Below are 22,085 nucleotides of genomic sequence, written 5' to 3'. Positions count from 1 at the left end.
CCACAGGAGCCCCCTTCACCTTCCAGCCCTGGCTGCGAGCCCACGTGGCCGTCTCGGGAAGACTGGGAATGAGGGAAGCGAGGCAGACCTCAAGATGCTTGTCAGACTCACCGATCCATCTCATCAGGGACGTCAGGATCTGCAGGTACTTGGTCTTCTGGATGTCAAAGAAGGTGAAGGGTCCGAGGAGGAGCGTGAAGACGGCCTGGTGACAAAAACGAGAGTGAGAAGGTGCAGAGGCCGGGCGCGTGCGGCACACCAGCGTGTGGGGAGGGCACACTGTTCCCGCAGCCTCCAGCCATCACCTAACCACTCCTAACCCAGGTGAGCGCCCGGAACGGCAGAGGCCCCCTGGGGTCAGACAGCACCACCTGGTGAGTTCCTAGGACTACGGCTGCAACAGAAACTGAGACCCATGCGTCTCTGATGTTCCTCATACTTGTGGTCCTGAGGGTACTTTCTAGGCAAATCCCAGGTGATCTCTTGGGGACATGGCCCTGCTTGCTTCTCTTCTCAGTAAGTGCTGACCGAGGGGGTCACGGGCCCGGCAGCAGGCTGGAGTGAGCACAGGTTAGGAAGATGAGGTTCCAAAACAAACCCCAGGTACATCCCGGGTTCTCACGGTTTACTGGGAAGAAAGGATGGAGGGGCGGGGACGCAGGGGCCCCGATGACCCAGCACAGTGGGAAGGACACCATCCTGAATGGTTCAGAGGACAGGCTCAGTCAGGATGTCGGTAATCAGCAACATCTTGAATTCAGAGAAAAGGTGAAGCCTGGAGAATCGGAGCCAGTGTCTCCGGGGACAGAGCCGTCAGAGAAACATCCTGGGCTAGGAACAGCAGGAAGCCTGGAGTGGACAGGTATTGGGGGTGGGAGCGGTGGGGGTGCCGTCACCGGCCCCCTCTCTGCCCTTCATCTCTGGAGAACAGGGGAGAGCGAGTGCTTCCTTAGGGGGAAAACAAAGGAGAATTCAAACCCGGCCTTCGAGAACTGGGATCTGGGAAATCCGAACCCTCTTTGCAAAAGAGAACAGGGGGGCGGATAAACGTGGCCCTGTGGAGACACTGGGGCTGGGGACGGAGGGAAGCTGAGGACCTTCATGCCAAGCCGGCTGCTCTGAGAGTGGAGCGATTAGAAGCTGCTGGGTGGAGTTACGAGGATGGCACCATTTCCAACCTGCCACTCGGAAGCGGCAGCGGAGGCAGCAGACCTTATTAACATGTACACTGTGCCGTTTTATCACGTTAATGCTAATGACACGCGCCAGAGATGTGGCGGATGGTGCCAAGCCCGAAAGTGGGGAGCAGGGCTCGCTTTGGGGGAGTCAGGGCTGGCCCTGGGATCCGGGTGAACATGTCCCAGCTGCTTGGCCTGGTGGCCAGTCCCTGGCTCCCCCGACAGGGGTCGAGGGTGAGCCCATTTCCCTCCCCCAACTCCCCCCGCCTGGAAGGGGAGCAGGATGTGGAAGAGGCTGTGACCGCTCATCCAAGTCCATTATCACTGTGAGAATGAATCCAAGTCCATCATCACTGTGAGAACGGCAGGAAAGACCAAAGTGAAGCTTAAGCAAGGGCTCTAATTAGCTGGGGTGGGTACGGCCTCTTGGCAGTCCCCCGGGGCTGGGAGACTTCTGGAAGGAGCTTCTTCCCAGGGGCCGACAACCAGCCCTGCTTCCGCTCTGGAAGGAGCAGCGGTTTCAGCAGGCGGGGTGACGGAGGAGGCGGAGGACAGGGCTCTCGAGCAGTCCTCGCCGGAGCCCCTGCGGCCTGGGGACACAGTGAGGTGACAGTCACCCAGTCGTGTCTGACTCTTTGCCATCTCATGGACTGTAGCCCGCCAGGCTCTTCTGTCCATGGGATTCTCCAGGCAAGGACAGTGGAACAGGTTGCCATGCCCTCCTCCAGGGGATCTTCCCAAGCCAGGAATCAAACTCTGGTCTCCTGCATGGCAGGCATGGCCCAGGGACACACTGAAGTGAGGGGTCACCAGCTCTCGGCCAGCTGAGCCAGTCTGTCTGCAGCACCATCCGCAAGTCACTTAGGAAAATTACCACCTCAGGGAAACTTTCCACTGATGAATTTCTCTTTTGAAGGATGGGGGCGGGACACATCACGTGGAAAAACATGGACCAAGCCACCTGCCATAAACGTTCTCCAATGACCCTGGGCTGCTTGAAACTAGACTGTGTGCCTGGGCCAGGAGTTGGGGTGTTTCACTTCTGACCTGCGATACCTTCAGCTGTGGGTGCTGGACATTTTCTTGGTGGGTGGCTTATGGTGTGGGGTCAGATCTCATCTTGGAGGCCTAAAGACTGGGTTTTAGAAGGTTCCACTGTGTAAAAACAGGGAGATCACAGAACCTGCCCCGCAGGGAGGTGGGGAATTCTGCTGCTGCGGGCCACTCGAGGTTTCCTCTCCAGGAGGGACCCCGTTTTCATCCTCCTCCTTGGGAGATACCTCAACATCCTTTTACACATGAGGCCCCATTGCATACCCCCCTGTAGACGGGACTCTGCTGACAGACCCTTCATTTAAAGGGGCGGAGTCCGGAAATGTACGGGAGGTGCCCACCTAGTGCCAGGGAGCGTGAGTCGGGCTGGGAACGAGGGTCCAGCCCCACTGGGCTCTCTGGGTCCACGAGTGTGACAACAGGTCTGTCCTCAGGGTCGCGGCAGGTGGTGAAGGGGTCTTTGGGGAGATCAGGTCAACAGCTGTGACATCCGTGGCTGGACAGCGGCTGGAATGTGCTTTCTTTATCCCCCCAGGTCGGGACCACAGACCGAGACACAGCGCAAGCTGGGGCTAATTAAGGAACAGGTGTCCTCTGCAAATTGGTTCAGCCAGATACGGCATCCAGGGCGGGAAAGGGCAGGGGGCTCGGCCGGCGGCATGCATGGCCTCACCGCGGTGCGGCTGCGAGGTCTGGCAGGGTGGGGTGGGGACACGGCCCCAGGGTCCCGGGAGTCCAGCTGGCCCGAGCTCACTGCTGGATGCTGAACAGCCACGCGTGGCATTGCCTGTCTTCCCTTCTCTTTTTACCCAAAGAAGGAATGAAAAGGCAGGAGACAGTCTGTCCTCCTGGGTTTTCCTGTCCAACCCGTGTCACATTATAAATTAGCTGGCTCCCCGAGCCATTTCCAGACACCCAAATGCCATTGATCAGTTCAAGCTAGGGATCTGTTCAAGGCCTCTCCGAGCCGGACTCATTACAGGAGGCAGGGACACCAACTGCCATGGCCAAATGTGTTTCTTTAAAAAAACAGACAAACAAAAAGAACGAATTCTTTGGTCTCTAATGAAACCTTCGAACTGGTCGTGGGAACAAAGTCTGAGACCCAGGAGGGTGCAGACAGGGCCGCGTCTGGGTCTCTCTCATCCGGCTGGTGAGTCAAGACGCCCACTGAAGGCCCCACGGAATCCGGGTGGTCCTGGTGGACAGGAGGCGGCTCACGTCCCCAGCACGCTTGGCCATGGCCCTCCCAGTGTCCCAGGGGGCTCGGCGAACTTGACCGGGAGTCTCAACATTCGACACGGCTGCCTCTCCACCTGCGTCCCCAGGCAGGTTAAGGGCGCCACCCACCTCCGGCTGCTCCCACAACCCCCGAGTCCTTCCTCACCCTCTGTGCTGAGGTCCAGCGACTGCTGTAACCTGACAGCTTAAAACCACAGGAGTGTGCTTTCTTACAGTCTTGGAAGGGACGGACACAGGGAGCCCGGGAGGAGTCAGAGGGGTGTGTGTGTGTGTGTTGGGAGGGGAGGTCACAGTGGTAACAATGCATAAAGTGAGAGGACTCAGGTGGGCAGAGGGCTGGCGGCAGGTCGGGACTGGGGAGCCGTCCGGAGCCCCGTGTGCCTGTCCTGATCCCTCCGGGGCCCGAGCTCGCTGGCACCCGTGTCCCCTCCCCACGCTCAGCCCCAAGCAGACCTGCTCGTGCCCGACACGCACGCACGGTTTCATGGCCATCTGTAGCGTGACACCAGCTACCTCCTGCAACAAGCGACAGTGACGAAACAGCCTAGATGAGCAGCAGAACGGTCACCAGGCAGGGGCCGGGCCTCGCTTTGCTGATGAGGGGGCGGAGGGTCTGCAGAGGCTGGTGACCCAGGAAGCAGCGGACCCTGCCCCCCGCCCCCGACCGCTGTGATGTGCACGCTCCCCGCTGTGTGAGGCTGCTTCCCCGCCAGGACGCCTCCTCTCCCCACTTCCAGCTGGTTCTCACCCTCATGCCTCTCCCCTTGTGACTGCTCCTTCCCCCTCTACCTTCCTTCTCTCTGTCACCTCTCAAGCCCACTCAGCTGCCAGTCTCCCCTGCCAGCTTCGCCAAACGTTTGCATCCTCACTGGGGGGCTCCTGACCGCATCACCAAACGCACGGTGGGTACCACACCACTTAAATTCTCATAGGTTCCCTGTTTTGTTTTTTTTAATATTTATTTGCTGCCTCAGGTCTTCGCTGTGGCACATGGGTTTAGTTGCTCCAGGGCACGTGGGATCTTCTCGGGCCAGGGATTGAACCCGTGTCCCCGGCATTGCAAGGCGGAGTCTTAACCACCAGGGAAGTCCCTGGAGTTTCAGCATGAAAGGCCAGCAGAGTCACTCGGCACCTCCATGCTCTAGGACTGGGGGTGGGGGGCGCTCGGACTTCTCTGTTAATCCAGCAGCGGTGATGGAGCAACACGTTCTGGAAGGGTGAAGGGCAACATGCTGCCGGATCTACCTAAACACACAGAGACCCTTGGGCTGGTTACGCGGTACACGGGGCCCCGGGGAGCCAGTTCACGCATACCTAGGGCACCGCTGAGCCTCTGGACTGATCCTGGAGGTCATTTCAAGTGACAAAGGACACAGACGCCTCGATCACAGGGCCGCCCTTGTTGGGCAGCTAGGGGTTAAGAGTTAATTGGGGTTAATGGCAACTCAGCATGAACTCATCCCTAAATGGGAACTGAACTTTCAACGTGCCCTTGAAGTACAGTGAAGACATGCTCAAGGAGTCTATTTTTATTTCTCAAGTGGCTGTGAATGTTTTGGTTGGGGAGTTTACATCTTCCCGACTTGAATTACAACGTCTGATGATACGGCCACGAGGAGGAGGTGCACACTGGGGCAGCGAGGGGCAGAGTGGGGGCCGGAGGCTTCAGGGCCACACGTTCAGGGTGGGGGTCTGTGTCCTGAGGGCACCCCAGCTAATGGTGAGACCCCAGAGTGCTCGTGAAGGTCCCAAAGCGCATCACGTGTGCAGAGAAGGCAGTCAGTGAACATCAGCCCTGGCCTCGTGGCCCCAGCAAGGGTCAGCACACCCTCGCGGGAGGACGGTGTGAACTCCACCCATCCTCCCAACATGCCGGGACAGGGTGCAGGAAACAGCTGAAGCCAAGTGAGGTGCCCCTGCCACACAGCGTTAGGTCAGGACTGCTCCTGCTGCATGACCTGCAGCCCGAGCGCTCTGCAGGGCGAGTTCAAGCTCATCCCCACGGAGCAGAGGATGGACGTGAGGGAAGGAGAACAGGCCTGTGCACGGCGCTCAGTGACACACGAGCAAAGCTTATCAGGAGAGGCAGCGTGCCACCGAGAGGAGGCCGCCTGGACGCTGCAGGCGGACCAGGGAGGCAGCGTGCCACTGAGAGGAGGCCGCCTGGACGCTGCAGGCGGACCAGCACTTTCGCAGGAAACAGAGGGTGAGGTTTCTGAAATGACAATCTCCCTCCAGAGGGCGGAGGACGGGCGGTGGGCGGCTGATCCTGAGAGCACGGGGAGCCCTGTTGTGGGAACAATGGGGCTCCTGCCGGGACAGGCTGCCGGCCTTCAGATGACCAGCCTGGCCACGATGCGGATGCTGCCAAGCTCTTACTCACCGATCCTTCAAATACATTCAGCTCATGGAGAAGGGGTGATGGAGACAGACGGAGGCCAGATGCCTCTCCAGCCCCCGAATGAGCTGCTTAGAGCAAGTCGCCACGTCTTAGGGTCCCTGGGTCCCTCTCTGGCTTCCCCCAAACCTCACCCAGAAAGTACCTGGGAGATGCCTGCTGAATAGAATGAAAGAGTCAGGTGATGCCTGAAGATAAAAGTGGAGGCTTGAGGCCCAGACACTCTAAAGAGGCTTCTGGAGCACAGAAGTCAGCTCTAGAAACCCGCTATCATCTCATGACATCTGCAGCAGAAAGCCAAGTCGGCTCCTGTCAAACAATTCAGCCCCACTCGGATTGAGTGAGAGCCGAGACACATAACACCTGTGGCTCCTGTCCAAAGGCAAGTGCGTGCCTGCTGAGGAGGCAGAGCCCGGGAGAGGGGGGCGCAGAGCCAGCAAGGAGCCGGAAGTTACAGGTCCCCCAGGGAGTTCTTAAGCAGCCACTGGGCTACAGAACAGAGGCAAGAAACGAAACCCACATAGTGGGACCTCGACCGCCCGTCAGACCTGGGGATCAGGGAGAAAAGACCTGTTCCCAAGCCTGATTAACTCAGAAGAGGATGCAACTCCGGGGGTAGCTTCTGGGGAGCAATGCAGACCGGCCAGGGAGGGGGTACCTGAAACACCTCTGCTAGAAGATGGGTGAAAACGCTATTTGTCTCTGAGATGGGGGAGTCTGGGAGAGTGACTTCGGGGAGGAGCCACGGAAGGGGTGGTTGCTCCCAGCCCAGCACGTGCATTCAGCTCTAGCTGTCCAAGCCCAGAGGATGTGAGTCGGTTGGTTTGGGGTGGGGAGGGGGTGGCCTGGAAGAGAACAGCCAAGAGGCCCCGGGACGGAGCCAACGCAGCAACTGCTTGAGACGAGGGCTCCGGGGACTGCCTGTGCCATCTGAGAGGGGAGGGCTGGACACAGGCTGGTCCAAGCCCCTGGGGCGTCTCTCGCATCGGCAGGCGGGTTCTTTACCCCTGAGCCACCAGAGAAGGCCGAACCAACATTACTGGGTGCCTACTGAGAGCCCAAACACGACAACATCTTCCATCTAAGATTGCTTTTTAATCCTGATGCCCTACACGTTGGTTATTGTCTTCATTTTGAAAAAAAAAACAAACTGAGGTTGAGGGGGACTAATTAACTTGCCCATGATCTCATAACAACCAAGACAGCTGAGACCTGAGCTCAGAGCTTAGGCTGTCTGTATCCAAGGCCTATTCTCTCTGCAGAGCACTTGACCTCCTCCCTTGATTATGCCCCAGAGAGAGTCTCTCCACCACCCCCTCCAAGGCTGGCTCCCGGGGGTGCTGGGGGCAGGAGGGCTGGGCCGGTCCAGTGGCATTAGCCTGGCACGGCTGCCACCTCCCTCACCCTCTGATTGGAGGAAAGGCCTGCGCGCCTGTGTTGTCTCTTTCTCAGCTGAAGAGCCAGATGGTACCCGGTGGTGGGCAGGGTTCCAAGGATTTGATGCCAAAGCTGCAACCCTTGTGGTTTGTGTGTGTGCTGGAGGGGGAGACAAACATTGTGGAAAACCCACGCAGTCACTCACTAATGATGATAAGCCCCTGGGGTTTATAAAGGACAGCCTGGCTCCTTACAAGTGTGAACAGAGAGATGGGGGTGGGGTGGTGGTGGTGCAAACCCACACTTCCAGGTGAAAGACTGAGGAGCTTGACCTTGCACGAGGTGGGCTTTAAGCACATGATGACAAGGAGCTGGGGAGGGTCGGGGGCTGTGGGAGGATGAGGGAGGCGGGGTGAAACAGGTGGAAGGCTGGGGGCCCTGCCAGGGGAAAAGACCTGACTTTGGAGCCAGCACTCGTCCTAACGTTAACACTTCACCGCTCACGTTCCAGGAGACAAGGGGCGGCAGAGACAGAGACGGGCGGTGAGCCAGCCTCAGCCTCCTGGCGACTGCTCCCCGCTATCTGCAGCGCCCACCCCCACAAAGACAGGGCGCCCCTAGGCCCTCACCGAGGGGCAGCTTCTGTCCCGGCAGTGAGGAGCAGAGGACGGCCCAGGACCCTGGGAGAGGGAGGGCTGGCTGGCTGGGGAGGCCACCTGAGGGGTCCCGTCCGTTCGGACGCTCACAGAGCAACCTCCCGGTGTGTGGCCGGCCTCACGCTGGCTCTGGAACCAAAGGTGGACAAGGCGCAGCTCCGGGCCTTCAGGAGCTCCCAGTGAGGCCTGGGAACTGCACGTGGATGAGAGACTGATTAACGCCACGGCATGGGGGGGTGGGGGGAGCCCCTGACTCAGCCTGGAGTAAGTGAGCGCCTATCAGTCTCTGTAGCAAGGGGAAGGCATGAAAGGGGTGCAGAGCCGTGAAAAGCGCCCAGCATCTGCGGGGGTCAGTGGCCAGTGAGGGTGAGGAGGTGGTGAGAGAGAAAGTTCCAGAGATTAGAGCAGACCACATCTCGTGGAGGAGTTTAGAGCTGTCTCACACAGACAGAGGCATTTCTAAAGGGTCCTGAGCAGGGAAACGGCAGGCAGGTTTACCTAAAACCAGGCTGAAAGAGTCAAAGACAGAAAAGCCTCATGACCTTGGGGCAGGCCTCATGCTGGACGGCGGGGAGGGGGCTGGTGAGGGGCACCTCTCCATGGACAAGTGGTCCAGGCGCCTGGGGCCCCAAGGAGTGCCCCCGAATCCCCCGGTGGAAGCCGGTTCCCATGGGGTGAGATCTGAAAAGGCCTTGAAACACTAGAACTGGAAGTCCCGGGGGCTGGAGGAGAGAAGGCAGGGCAGGGACGTCCCCGTCCAGCTGGGCGCGGTGACAGCCGTGGGAAAACGCTGAGCTGGCCCTGGCGGGGAGCCCCGTGGAGCGAGGGAGGCACACGAGCCTGGGGCGGGCTCCCAGGCAACCCTCTGCGGCAAGAAGGAAACAGGCCTTGGGACTTCCCTGGGGGTCCAATGGATAACATGCCAGGCTTCCACTGCGGGTTCGATCCCTGGTCAGGGAACATGACGACAGGTCTCATAGAGGGAGGCAGCGTTTTTCTAAAGGGCAGCAGGGTTTGAAAGCTGCAGGAGAGGGTGGCAACCTCGCTCCTGAGGCTCAGCAAACAGAGGCACCGAGAGAACTTCTCAGGCACCGTGGGCCTGGTTCACCGCGTCCCACTCTTCAGCTACTGAAATCTGTCTGCCGAGAACTGGAAACAGCTCTGGGCCCTGGTCTATTTCTGCTGGATGTCAAGGAACGGGAGAGGAGGGGGTACTTGGCATTCCTCCCCGCCTGGGCCAGGCCAACTTATTACACATTGTCTCATAGACACAAGGAAGCTGGAGGCACTGGCTTTGTGATCCTGGGGCTGGGGAACAGTTCTCGGGGCCAGGCCAGGATCAACTGGGCCTTATGGGTCCTCAGAACAGGAGGCCTTGAGGGGAACAGGCGGGCGGGTATCACTCTGCATCATGGAGTGTGTTACAAGTTAACGGCAGGTGGGGACTCTCTGGGCCATCAGTCCTGCCCCTCGGCTCCCTTGGGAGAAAGCACCTGTGTTACGAGTTAACGGCAGGTGGGGACTCTCTGGGCCATCAGTCCTGCCCCTCGGCTCCCTTGGGAGAAAGCACCCACATCTCCAGCCACGTGACCCTGGGCTGGGTGGGCTGTGAGCCCCGTGGATCTCAGGACCCGCACGGCTGTTGGTGCCTCCAGGAACCAGCTGGCATCTGACTGCTTCTGCTGAGACCCCCACCCAGGGACAGGAGGCAGCAGAGCCATCACCGCTGGCACCTTGGCCAGATGCGCGGGCACCCCACCCTCCGCTTCTCTTCCCATCTCTGTGCAGGGAGAGTGGGTGGTGCTGCGAATCGGGCTCTTCGTGGGGGCAGAGTGGAGGAACTCGGGTGCCTGGACACGGGAGCCCTGCAGCAGGCAAGCACGGGCGGCTGGCTGCACCCCTCCCCTGTGGACCGCCAACCTCCAAACAGTCAGGAGGGGGCAGGACTCTTTGCTGGGTGCCCAGTAACCTTGGAGGTGGGGACGGGAGCTGGCTGATGAAGGAGCTCTGTCGAGTCGGGTATGAGAAATCTCGCTGAAGACCCCTGGCTTCCTCCCTGGTGGACAGTCAGAGCCCAGGGGCCTCTCCACGGGGCTGGCACGCTGTGGCTCCAGGAGGAAGCACCACCCGCTGGCCACAGTGGCAGAGGGAGACTGCTGGAGGACCCGCTTTCTTGGGGACGCTCAGAGAATGAAAGTGGCCTGAGGAGGGCAGGAGAGCTGCCATGTCCCTGTCTGTAAGAGGCGTCCTGGTCTGGGAAGAATCTACATGCCATGGGGCAGCTAAGCCCACACACCGCAACTACTGAGCCTGCGTGCTGCCATTACTGACGCCCGTGCACGGAGGGGGCGTCACCTTCAGTCTGTGACTCGTGACGCCAGCCCGGAGGCCTGAGATGCCTGCCCGTTCGTTCCTGGGGGAGGCTAGGCTCGGGAGGGCCCTGACCCCCGCCTCCCTGGCTGAACCTCGGGAGGCAGATCCAAGGGAGACCAGGGCAGGCCTCTCCCCGGGAGACTGGGTGTTGGCAAGACCACGTACCGCTGCGAGAGGGCCTCGGCCAGCAGACTTTCTCAAGGGAGAGAGGACCCAGAGTCACCCTTGGAACTGGTGCAAAGTACCGATAATAATTTTTATTTATTTTTGGTTGCGCTGGGCCTTCGTTGCAGGCTTTCTCTAGTTGCGGTGAGTGGGGCTACTCTTTCTTTCGGATCACGGGCTCTAGGTGCCCCGGCTTCAGTAGTTGCCACACCTGGGCTCAGCAGTTGTGGCACGTGGGCTCAGCCGCTCCACGGCACGTGGACTCTTCCTGGACCAGGGATCGAACCCGTGTCCCCTGCTTGGCAGGCAGATTCTGACCCACTGTACCACCAGGGAAGTCTAGGAATCTATATTTTTCATACGTGCCAGTGGTCCTGGAACCAAGCTCTGAGACCCAGTTGAATGAGACTTGTGTCCTGACCCGGGGAGAGGAAGGGCTGAGCAGCATTCCTAGAGGCCGGTGGCCTGTCCCTGGGGTGGAGGGCAGCCTCCTGAACGGCGGTGAGCAGTTTTCCTGCCAGAACTGCTCAGATGTTACAACTTAGTCGGGAGTGGGGGGTGGCGGTGAGGCTTCCAGCCATGATCAGCACCCAACCTGGCCCACCGATCACCTCCCTCCTCCCGTCAAGGTTTCCAGAGAGCATCTCAATCCGCAAGGTCTTCCCGGAGCTCAACTCAGAGGCCCTGCAGTGCCCTGTGACCCGTCCTGCCTTCACGCAGCATCTGCTTGGCGACGCCCTCTGCAGTGCCCCTCTCGGCACTGGGAGCCTCACTAAAACGTGCCTTGGCTCGTGCCTACTCTCGGCTAACCCATGAGACAGTCCGCCCATGTGCTAATTAATCAGATGTCATCACTGATCTGCACCCTAACTGCTCAGCCCCGTCTCATCACGCCCGAGTTCCGGGCACCTCTCTGCTGCCTGCACATCCTTTGGGGTTCTTTGGCTCCTGCATTCTCCTTGGGGCCGGCCTGCGGGCTGGGTACTGTCAGTCCCTGCACGGTTTGCAGGGCCAGCACCACTGGCTGGGACACCAGCCACACGGAGGAGTGCAGTTATTACTTTAGAAAGAGTGCTTTATTTAATTAAACCATTACTGCCAGGGCCCTGGGGCACTGTTTAGAAAGACAGCTGATTCTGCTTATAATAGACACCCTGTAACAGAGTGAGCATCGCTCAGGGAGGGGCACGGCCTCCCAACTCAGCAGGGTTGTTGCAAGGACTATGGACTCATCTGTGCCCTGAAGCATCGGAGAGACGCAGAGCTGGAGGAGGAACACGGTTTGGCATATACAGCTCTGGTCCTAGTTAGCACAAAGTATTTAAGAACAACTCATATTACTCTTAGAACTCCTGAGAGGCTGCTACGCTTCCTTGATCACAGTTCTTTCCCAGACTTTTTGGGAAATGAAGCCAAAAAAAAAGAGTAAGGGAGAGTAGAGATCTGAAATTGACAACTGGGACATTTCCTTAAAGAATACAGAGTCTTTTTTTTTTTTTTTTTATCTCTTTGCCCAGAAATGGGAGGTTTCGGAGCAGAGGGGATATAGAGATGACCAGAGCCGGAGCATTTTGGGAGATTTCCTGGAGCGGCTTCTTCTTTTTTTCAAAATGAATTAATTTGGCTGTGCCGGGTCTTAATGTGACACGCGAACTCTTAGTTGCAGCATGCGTGTGGGATCCAGTTCCCTGACCAGGGATTGAACCCTGGCCCCCTACATTGGGAGCTTGGAGTCTTAACCGCTGGACCACCAGGGAAGGCCCTGGAGCAGCTTCTTGAGATGACTAACTGAAAACACACACACACACACACACACACACACGGGTCAGTGGCCAAGGACCTGCCCGAGGCGCTCGTGAAGCAAGGAGAACCAGCTTTCTTACCCTCTGATCTTGTTGAGCACAAACAGAGAAGCCTGGCACTCAGGGTGTGTCCAAGATCAGTATGAAGTGTGGATAAAAATGGTCCAGGAAGAGCACAGTGCAGAAGGTCCCCAGCGGGGATGAACACTCCCCACGGAGACCTATTTGGAAGTTTCCCAACCAAATTGGCCTGTGCATGAGCATGGGCCATGGATATATTTTTAATATACTCCATGAAGCTTTCCTGGCTTGGGGCTGTGTGTGTCTGTCTGTCTGTCTGTCTGTGTCTGATGTCCACGCCAAATCCACATCGGCTTGTTTCTATACAAGCCCGGCTCTGGATTCCCACACTTTACACACGAACATGCGGATACTAGAATTTACCCAAGAGATGGGCTTCTAAAGGTTCTATTTATAAATACTTAATTTTCACAGAACAATGTTTTAGACACATTAGGGAAACCAAGAACTCAAGAGAAACCTGTCGTGAGTCCTTCTGTAAAATAACAAACTGTTCTGTAACAAGTAATTACCCCCCTTGAGTTTGTTTTTATATGGTGGGATTTTCATATGATGGGGCTTCTTAGAAGTCTGCTGGCAGAGCCTGGGACCGGCTGCGGCTCACAGATAACTTCCCCCCTCGGCGCTCTTCTCTGGGACTGGGGAGCCGGGGGGCAGGGAGAAAGGACGAGACACCAGACAAGCCAAACTGACAGCTTCCCACATGCCCAGGGTACAAGCAGCTGGTGCCCAGGGCAAGTCCTGTTTATAAGGATGCACGCACTACTTTCCAGGTGACAGAGAGGGGCACATTCTAACAGGGTCAGAGAGACACTGAAGCTGTCATTGTCAGAAGGGGTCTCGGGAGCTGGAACCGAGCTCCCTTCGCCCAGCAGGACGGAAGGAAGGGCAGAGGGTCCCAGCTCACCCGGGGAGTAGCTTCTGAGGCTGGGGGAGGGGCCGTGGGGACTGTCTTGTGATCCCGACTCCCACTGCCTGGTGTTTTTACTGGGAGCTTGGAGCAGGCGGCACAGGGGAGTCAGCTCCGTCCTCTAAGCTGGCGGGTCAGGCATCAGCCATCACAGAGGCAGGACGCGGGGCGTGATGGATGGCGAGCTTAACGCCAGCGGACAGAACCCATGTCCCCGAGAGCCGCATTAAGAACAAAAACAACCAGCTTCTCACTGCACTGGAGGAAGCTGGGGCCAAACGACCCAGGGCGTTGGGGGTCGGGGAGGGGGTGGGGGGGGTCACTGTGGTCCAGCAAGGGGGTGGGGGGTCACTGTGGTCCAGCGAGGGGGTGGGGGGGGTCACTGTGGTCCAGCGAGGGGGTGGGGGGGTCACTGTGGTCCAATGAGGGGGCGCTACCCAGGTCTCCTCGGAAAGGTGAGGGCTGGTCCAGAGCAACGCTGGGCAGCACTGGGCACAGGCTGGAGGCTGCGCCCAGACGCCAGTGGGGGGTGAGGGCTGCAGGCCCTGGGGGTGCCCTGGCAGGAGCTTGAGAGACAAGCCATAGTGTTGGAGTGAGTGACAGTGTAATTTGAATTTCATTTAGGAAGGGCGGGGGCTGGGGGTTGGTGGAAAGCACAACAAAACACCAGCAGCCACTCCCCCCACTCCCCCCACTCCCTGGAGGAGCTGGAGTGGCAGCTCCCTAGGAAAAGCAAGGAAGAAAAAGGCAGGCCCGTCCCTGTATTATTGATTTCCCCGAAAAAGAAGACAAGCTAATCCTTTAAAGTCAGTCATCCTTTAAAGTTCTGGGACTTCCCTGGTGGTCTGATGATTAAGAAACCGCCCTGCAATGCGGGGGACACAGGCGTGACCCCTGGTCGGAGAACTAAGGCCCCATGTGCCTTGGGGTGACTGAACCCGCATGCCACAACTAGAGAGTCCACGCGCTGCAGGAGGCAAAAGACCAGATGCAGCCACGAAAATTAAAACAAAACCAACCAGCCTTCCTGGAGCCTCCGGAACGGGATGAGGCGCGGACACTGGGAGAGGAAAAGGAAGGCAAAGAAGACGGCGAACCTGGTAGCCCAGGTAGGTCCCCAAACAGTCTCCATCCCACAAGGGAGGCGCCTGGATGTCCCAGACCCTGTGAGGCCCCAGCGGCAACCCCCTCCCTGCCCCAGGTGGCCAGGAACCTCGTCCAGCTTGTTCTGGTTTGGTGCTGGGCTGAGTCCCGACCCATGGGACTCAGATAGGGTGATGTCCCCAAACAAGGGACTATTGGGCTGTTTACTGTGCTGAGGACTCAGCTCTGGATTTGTGGATGGAGCCAACCCCTGACTCCTCCACGGAGACGGCTCATCCTGCCAGCATGGTGCTCGTCCTCCGGGGCCATGCCTCCAGTCTCTGTGGCCCCTGCTTCCTTCCGGGTCCCCTACCCTGTGCAAATCCAGGCACAGCGCTCACACTGTCTCCTGTTGGAGTTGTGCTCTGGGGGCGCAGGCTGGCCTCCCGGGTTGGTCCCCGAGAGTCCCCAGGTCCCATGAAGTCACTGCTGCCGCTGAAACTCGTTGCCTCACACTGACTTTCCCTCCTCCCTGGTCCCGGAGGCCTCTAGGCCACCTCCTGCCCCAGAACCGGTGAGAATAAATATGCAAGCGATGGCAGCGGTGACCCACTTATTAGCAGATGCCACAACCCCAGGGCACCATGGCTGGTGCTGAAATAAGAGAGAGAGAGGCTGGGGCAGGGAGGGGAGACGTCCTTGGGCAGACACACGGAGCTCCAGCTATTCGAGTGAACGGGAGAAGCCCTCCTGGCCACCAAGGAGCGAGGGGCAGCAGGAGGACGGCGCGTCCATCAGGTGGACGGCGGGACGTGCCGACACAGATCACTGAGCAGATCCCATCTTGGGCAGCCCCGCCCCGACCTCTGCAAACATTAGGCTCCAGGACTGGCCAGCGGGTCCCCTCGTATCTGCGCCCTCATCTCTGCCTCAGCTCAGGGACCCCGGGGAAGCCACAGTCTCCAAGTCTCAGTTTTCTCTACTGTGAAATGGGATGATGCCATGGACCTTCCTGCCTGGCTGGGAGGGCCCGACAGGAAACGAGGAAATAACTGGTAACACGCTACACCCCCGTGAACCACACAGCAAGAAGGACCCGGCAGGGCTTGGCCAGGTGCTGCAGGCGGGGACGTCACTCCGTTTTCCACCCCCAACAAAAAGGATGTTTTCCCTTCACTGCTACTGTTCTAAGAGATTGCTAGGTTTTAAAAAGGGGATTACGTGCTGTTTTAATTGTGGCCGGTGGTAGAGGCAAGTGGTGCCATGTAAGACTGAGACAAGGTGGATCAGAAAACACAGCCTCCTGCCAGGGGTCCTGGAGAAGGCCCAGAAGGACCTTCAGCACTAACGTGAGCCCGAATCAGACTGATCTGCTCCTTCAGGAAGAAGAGTCCAGCAGGGAGAACCACCCAACCCCTGCAGACCCTAACACACACCCTGCTTCTTCAAGGGGTGTCCGGCGGGAGAGGCCCCTCTGTCTGGCAGAGGGTGGCCGCACCTCCCTCCTGGGTCACCCGGGCCCTGGGGGTGGAACTCCCAGCTCCTGCGTTCAAGGCAAGCCAGGGTGATCTTGTCCTGCTCCAAAGCGGCCCACGAGGGGCCCTCTGCCTGATGCTACAAGTATGAGGCCGGGTCTCCAGCCAGGATGAGCTCCGCTCTGCCATCTGCGTGCCTGGTTCTGCCCGGCCTGGCCTGCTGGGCGGCCAGTGCCCCAGCGGCATCGATCCACCTGTGAGTGGTGGAGGTCGCTCCTGCTGCCGGCGAGGAGCCCTCAGTGCTTGGGGAGTCCCACTGCCCCCCAGGACTGCCCTCTGACACTCTCGAGGAGGTGACGCTGATGGGGCCTGGGGTGTGGGGTGCGACTGAGGCTAGACGGCACCGCAGGAACGAGGACAAGACAGCTGGGCAATGCCCTTGACTCGAGGGGAAAAACGACACACGTCCCGCTTCCAAGATGCTCAGGACAGTCTGATTCCTGGACGGGACTCATTTCCATATGACTCTGCCATTCACCGGTGGCCCCTGACTCCTCCTCACCGTGCAGGAGAATGAAATGCTAAATCCTGACTTTGTTTCCTGCCCAAATCTGAGACGCTGAGCAGAAAGAATCCCAGGATGCTCCCCTGCCTGCAGGCAAGGTTGCGGGTTTGAAAATGCTGGGGCATCAACACTTTTCCATTTGATCCTTCAAAGGAGCGGGGTGGGGTGGGGTGGTGGGAATGGGGATGGGGTGGGGATCTGAGGATCAAATCCGGATGTTAACTCGTGTGGGCCTTCCGGATGGGGCCCAGGTCACCGCTGGCCCCAGCTGTGGCATCTTGCTGGGACGCCCAGGGGGCACACGTGTCTAAAGAGACCATCCCCAACTTCACAGCACCCTGTGGCTACTCCAAGGAGGAAGGAGACGGAGAAACTGACTCAGATCAGCTGCACTGGAATCACAGGATGTGGACGCAGCTCGCGGGCCGCGGGAGGGGAGGAGGAATTTTCCGTTCGTTAAGGTCAAGGGCTTCGGGGAGGTGACTGGTGGCTGCGGGTAGAGGAAGCTCCCTTCTTAACAGCACTCACGATGCTACACATGGGCTGGCCTCCGAAGGCAGTTAATATCCTAAGTGTCCTCGTCCTGCATGCCCATCTCAGCAGCATTCCCGGGGAGGCATAGAAGAGACTATTTCCAAGGACTTTCTAAAAGCTAAATCATAAAGTAGAAGCCAGAATATACTGGCCTGGAAAAGACAAGAAGTGGCTATCAGAGATCCTTTGAAATAGGCAGGCTGGGCAGGTGCACGGTTTACTGTAGACAAAGAACTGACTGTGTCTGTAGTGGGAAAGGGGCCTTAAACCCACCTGCTGCCTTGCCCAATGTGGCAGCAAAACAGCTGGTAGAAAGCATTGCCATGGGGGTGTGGGTGGGGGGCCTTCCCTGGCAGTCCAGTGGCTAAGACTCCGCGCTTCCAACGCAGGTGGCCTGGGTTCGATCCCTGGTCAGGGAACTAGATCCCACCTGCCGCAGCTAAGAGTTCACATGCTGTTACTAAAAAGAACCCACATGCTGCAACTAAGACCAGGCGCAGCCAAATAAATAAATATTTAAGAAAGGAAAGAAAGAGCTGTGGTGGGAATCTCTAGCCTGGAGGGACAATCTTCCAAACATGAATGACTGTGGTGGTGGGTTGGGGGTGGGGGGGGGAGGCGAGAGAAAAGGATGCCCCTCGTCTCCCACGACCTAAGGGCCCACCCAATGGAGCAAGGACACAGGGGTGAGCCCCTCAGGCCAGACTTGGGAGGGAAGGCGCCCTTAGCACAGAGCGCTCAGGGCTGAGGAAGGAAGCCCACTGCGGCCGACCCCCTCCTTCAGTCACTGGGCCGCTTCCAACGCACTAATGGGACCCCGGGAGCCACATGCGAAGTTGTAAAATAACGTCTGAGACGGTGCCGAAGTCCGCCTGCTTGGAGTTTCTCCAAACCACGCAGAAGAGCTTGTCTAAACTGAAAACCTGAGATGTCAACAACCCGCAGGGGAAGGGCTCTGGTTCTGCTCGGCCTCACCCCCCGTCCTGTGTTGTGTGGCTTGTGGGGGCCTGGTGGCAATTAGCTTCGTGAGTTATAAGTGTAATATCTGGGAGATGAAGGCAGTAATTAATGCCTGTGTGCTTTCCTGAAGGGTTCCTTCTGTTCGCCCAGAGAGTTATTGAGATTCAGGGAGGGAGGCTTCCATCATGTGGAGGGTTTACAGGGCTAAGAGGAGGAACGATTTAATAAGGCAATAATAATGGTGCTAAATAATTCACCGGGCCCATGGCAGCAGCTGGCACTCCCAGCGCCCCACGTCTGTTTTGCGGACGGGCGGGGGAATGTGCTGGACAGACCCTGCACAGCCTCCAGCAGCCCCACCGGGGAAGGACCCACCCGAGGGGCTCCCCCGCTGACCCTCAGTCTTGGATCTGCCCCCCAGTCTGCGCTGAGCCTCTCGGACCCTTTCCTCAACTTCCTCCTTCTGCTATGTCGGTCAGAGATCCAGATGGGTCCTTACACTCACCGACGCTTTTGCTAATTCTATCAATCATGGTTTGTTGAGATGCTAAGAGGCTAACAGGCAGCCAGTCTTCTGGGGGCCCTGCGGAGCCCTCTGCCTGCCCCCAAGGCCAGGGAATGGGGCAGTGGGGGAGTGGCGCTGGGAAAACCTGCCACCCAAGTCCTACTGGACCTCGGGTGAGATACAGTCCTCCAAGAAGACAGACTCCTGGCTGGAGCTGACCGTCGGACTGTTTCAGAAACAGAGAGGAGAACGGGTGTCTCCCGGGGCTGGGCCACAGGACTCCCCTGGGGGCAGGTCTAGAGGGTGGGGCTAGGAGGGCGGAACCAGTCCTGGGGGTTAACTGAATTCAGAGCTGAACAGTATAGCCACAGTGGGGCTGCAGGAACCGCTGGCAGGATGGACAATTAAGGGGCCGGTTCCCTGCCTCTCTCATGGCTCTGCCTCACGCTCCCCCTCAGCTAGGCGGCCATGTGTCAAGCTGTGTGTCACATAATGCCCCTAAATCTGTGTCAGGGCTGAGGAGCACCAAGAGGAACGGGAGAGTCTTAACAGACGCTGTGCACACGAGAGGGAACCGTTTCTGAGTCCTGCCTGCAAACCAGGCAGAGACAGACACCCGCCTCTGGTTTATTACCAGAGACTCATGGGGCGTGTCATTCAGCTCCAAATACCCCCTCCAACCCACAACCTCTCCGCAACCGCACAAAGCAATCAAGACTGAGCCTGGAGATTCATCTTCCCTTGTCTATAAAGAGGAGGGGAGACGGAGAGCGAGCTGGGCTGATCCCTCCTTGTGTGGGGAGCTGCCTGTAATCAGGGTCTCTGTGAGACAGCTCAGTCCCACCCACCCAGCCAGGAACCCCTGGAACCACTCATGCGCTTGTGGGTTGGGCGGGTGGAAGGTCAAAACAGGAAAAGCTTCCAGAAAACCAGCCCTGGCCTCTTAACGGGGCTTTGCTAAGCGTGCCCTGAAGCCCTGAGCTGAGTTTATGGGAGTTTGTCGCCCTGGAGCTGGCAGCGACCTGAATGCCAACTCCAAACCACACATGACAGAGGCCTGGTGGCCTGGACACCCTGAGACTGGCGCTGTAATGACACGATCCACCTTCCTACCAGGACCAAGAGCCCCAGAACTAGCCAGGGTGTGGAGCTGTGTCGATGCTCCTCTCTGGGGAAAGCTCCAGCTGAGAGTGAAGGCGACTCACAGGCCCGGGTCCCCCGCCGGCCACTCACCAGGTAGATGCGGTAGGCGTCCATGCGGCGCAGGGGCCCCCAGCACGGGTCCGTGTCGTTGTACTTGGTGTCGGCCTCCACGCCGCACGAGTCGTTAACTAGGGCGCTGCTGATGAAGAGAGCAGTGGCTCGGTGTGGGCCTCCCTGCTTGGCTGGAAGCCGACAGAACCTGCTTTTGTCAATCTCGGGCAGTCGCCCAACCTCCACGCACCCCCCTGCCCCCACCAACTGTGGCTTCGGGTCCCATGATCTGACTCTGCAGGCTTTCCCGTCTCTGGGGGCAGGCACCGTCCTCTAAGCCCGCTGCACCATTTCTCGGCCACTCGGGAGCCCCTGGTGGGAACCCAGGTCCCCTTCCCAACGGGGCAGGGAAGGGACAGTGGTGAGGAACGTGTGTCTGCAGGCCAGGATGCACGGCTGGCCGTGGCATGCGCAGAAAAGGGCCTCGGACACTGAGCTGCTGGGGATGCTGATGGAGTCGCTCAGTGCTGGGCTTCTGCCCCAAGAAAACACCGTCCCGACCGCCCAAGGGAGCCCGTTTGGCTGCAGCCGGTGCGGGCGCGGGTGGGGACACTCACCAGGTCACCTGCATGAGGGAGAAGGGCACGGCCGCGGCGTAGATGGCCAGGTCCCCGTACAGGTAGACGATGATGCAGAAGTAGAACAGGTTGACCCCCACTGGAAGCAACAGAGCCGTCGGTCAGGGAGCCGCCTGCCTGCTTTCTCACGGCGGCGGCATCTCGCTCTCCGAGCGGAGTGGGGAAGGCCTCCCCCAAGTCCCCTCTCTCACTCCAGCTGCCTACACGGTGATGCTGGTGGGAGACGCGTCTGCTCGTGACTGTCACCTGAGGGGGGGCTGGGCCAGGCTGGATCAGAGAGGTTCTGAACCCAGAGCGGCTGCAGAGTGAGCGTGGGGCACGGACGGGCCGCAGAGGACCTGGAGGCGCCTGCGCTCAGGATAGGCTGCCCGGCAAGGGCGGGCGGGGAGGAGGGGGGATGGCCCGCGCCAGGGGCCTGAACCCCAGGGCTGGCCTGGGCCAGGGCTCCTTTGTAGCCACACGCAGGGCTCCAAAACAGAAGGCTGGGGGACTGAAAAGCAAGAAGATCCCAGGGAGCGGCCCAGCTCTGGAAGCTGAAAGTCACCCAGTCGTGTCCGACTCTTTGTGATCCCATGGACTATTCAGTCCATGGAATTTTCCAGGCCAGAATACTGGAGTGGGTACCCAGGGATTGAACCCAGGTCTCCCACATTGTAGGCGGATTCTTTACCAGCTGAGCCACCAGGGAAGGCTGGAAGCTGAAAACAAGAGGGTAAAAAGCCCTGGATTTCCAAAAACTGAGTGCCTCATTCTGAATGTGGCCCATCACCAAGCACCCAAGGGCGAGGCTGGTCTGGTGTGTTCGGGGTGGGGAGTGGCTCACTTTCCTTCTTACCAGAATCACCTACGGGAAGGATGCTGACAAGGAGGGTCCCTCTGCAGAGGCCAACCTTGGTCCCTCTCCCCCAAGGAGGGGCCTAGACTAGGACCCTGGAGCTCAGCTCTGGTCTTAATCCTATCAGCCTCGTTTCCCGGCCCTGGCAAGTCCCTGACCATCTCTAATCCTGTCCAGTGAGAAGATTCAGCCCGTTCTAAATTCCATACGTGATTCCTGCTGTAAAGACCAGGTGTAAAAGTGCTTTAAAAAAGCACCCGGGCCCCACGACCTCAGGGTCACGGCCCCAGACAGCCAGCCTCAAACTCCTGTTCAAACTGATGGCCTGTTTTTGGTGTCACTGATCTCAAGCTGCTGGTGTTGCTGGGTCCCCAGGGGCGGTGGAGAAAGCCAGGGACAGGTTCCTCCTGGGCCGTCTGAGATTGGCTCTGCTCCTAGGAGTCTAGGGGGAAAAGACTCAGAAGACATTGTTCTTGGAAGAACCCCGGAGGGCTTCAGAGAGTGCCGATGGCCAAGCTTGGCGGCCCCTGGGGGGTCACCGCCGCTCACCCCCGGGCGCTGAGTCCGCCTCCCCCTCAACTCCTGCGGGGAGTCACCGCCCCTCCCCACTCCCAGCCTCTCCTCTGCCCGCAGTGCCCTCGTGTCAGCTGTTTATAAACTGACACTGGCCCTCCCTGATCAATAAATTTCATTACGAGACACAAAGTGGGAGGATCAATGCACTTCCTTGAGGACAGCAGTGACCAGGCCTGGCATTTCTAATGACGGGACTGAGTCTGGACCCCCAGGAAGCCTTGTGTGGAGGGAGGCAGCCCTTCCAGAGGTAACAGGGATGATGGGTGAATTAGGATTGACTTGAGCAGTGGTTCCAGTTGGGGGGGGGTACTGACTGTGCCCCCCACCTCCTGCTGAGGACATCTGGCAAAGTCTGAGGACATTTTTGATTGTCAGGACTGGGCAAGTGCTATTGACCACTAGTGGGGACAAGTCAAGGGTGCTACTCAACATCCTGCAACACGCAGGGCAGGCCGCACAGTGAAGAAGGGTCCAGCCACACGGCA

At 58.7% G+C, this 22,085-nt stretch overlaps 1 protein-coding gene across 7 annotated transcripts in view; it reads right to left on the bottom strand.

Moving 5' to 3' along the window:
* SLC38A12 (solute carrier family 38 member 12) overlaps positions 1-22,085 on the bottom strand; it is a 52,900-nt gene that overhangs the window by 14,692 nt on the left and 16,123 nt on the right. For 4 of the 7 annotated variants that reach the window (XM_081575164.1, XM_081575158.1, XM_081575161.1 and 1 more), the window contains 3 exons: positions 20,169-20,268; positions 19,591-19,699; positions 112-205 (listed from right to left, as the gene is read on the bottom strand). In XM_081575164.1, the coding sequence (XP_081431290.1) occupies positions 112-205; positions 19,591-19,699; positions 20,169-20,268 (303 nt within the window). The remainder of the gene's footprint in view (positions 1-111; positions 206-19,590; positions 19,700-20,168; positions 20,269-22,085) is intronic. The other 3 variants (XM_081575165.1, XM_081575160.1, XM_081575163.1) reach the window with 1 other exon arrangement.

The sequence above is a fragment of the Giraffa tippelskirchi genome, chromosome 3, assembly GCF_054371585.1.
Source record: "Giraffa tippelskirchi isolate mGirTip1 chromosome 3, T2T-mGirTip1v1.2.pri, whole genome shotgun sequence".
Classification (NCBI taxonomy): Eukaryota; Metazoa; Chordata; class Mammalia; order Artiodactyla; family Giraffidae; genus Giraffa; species Giraffa tippelskirchi.
Note: the sequence above shows the minus strand (reverse complement) of the source record. Positions and strands in the feature narration are given on the sequence as shown.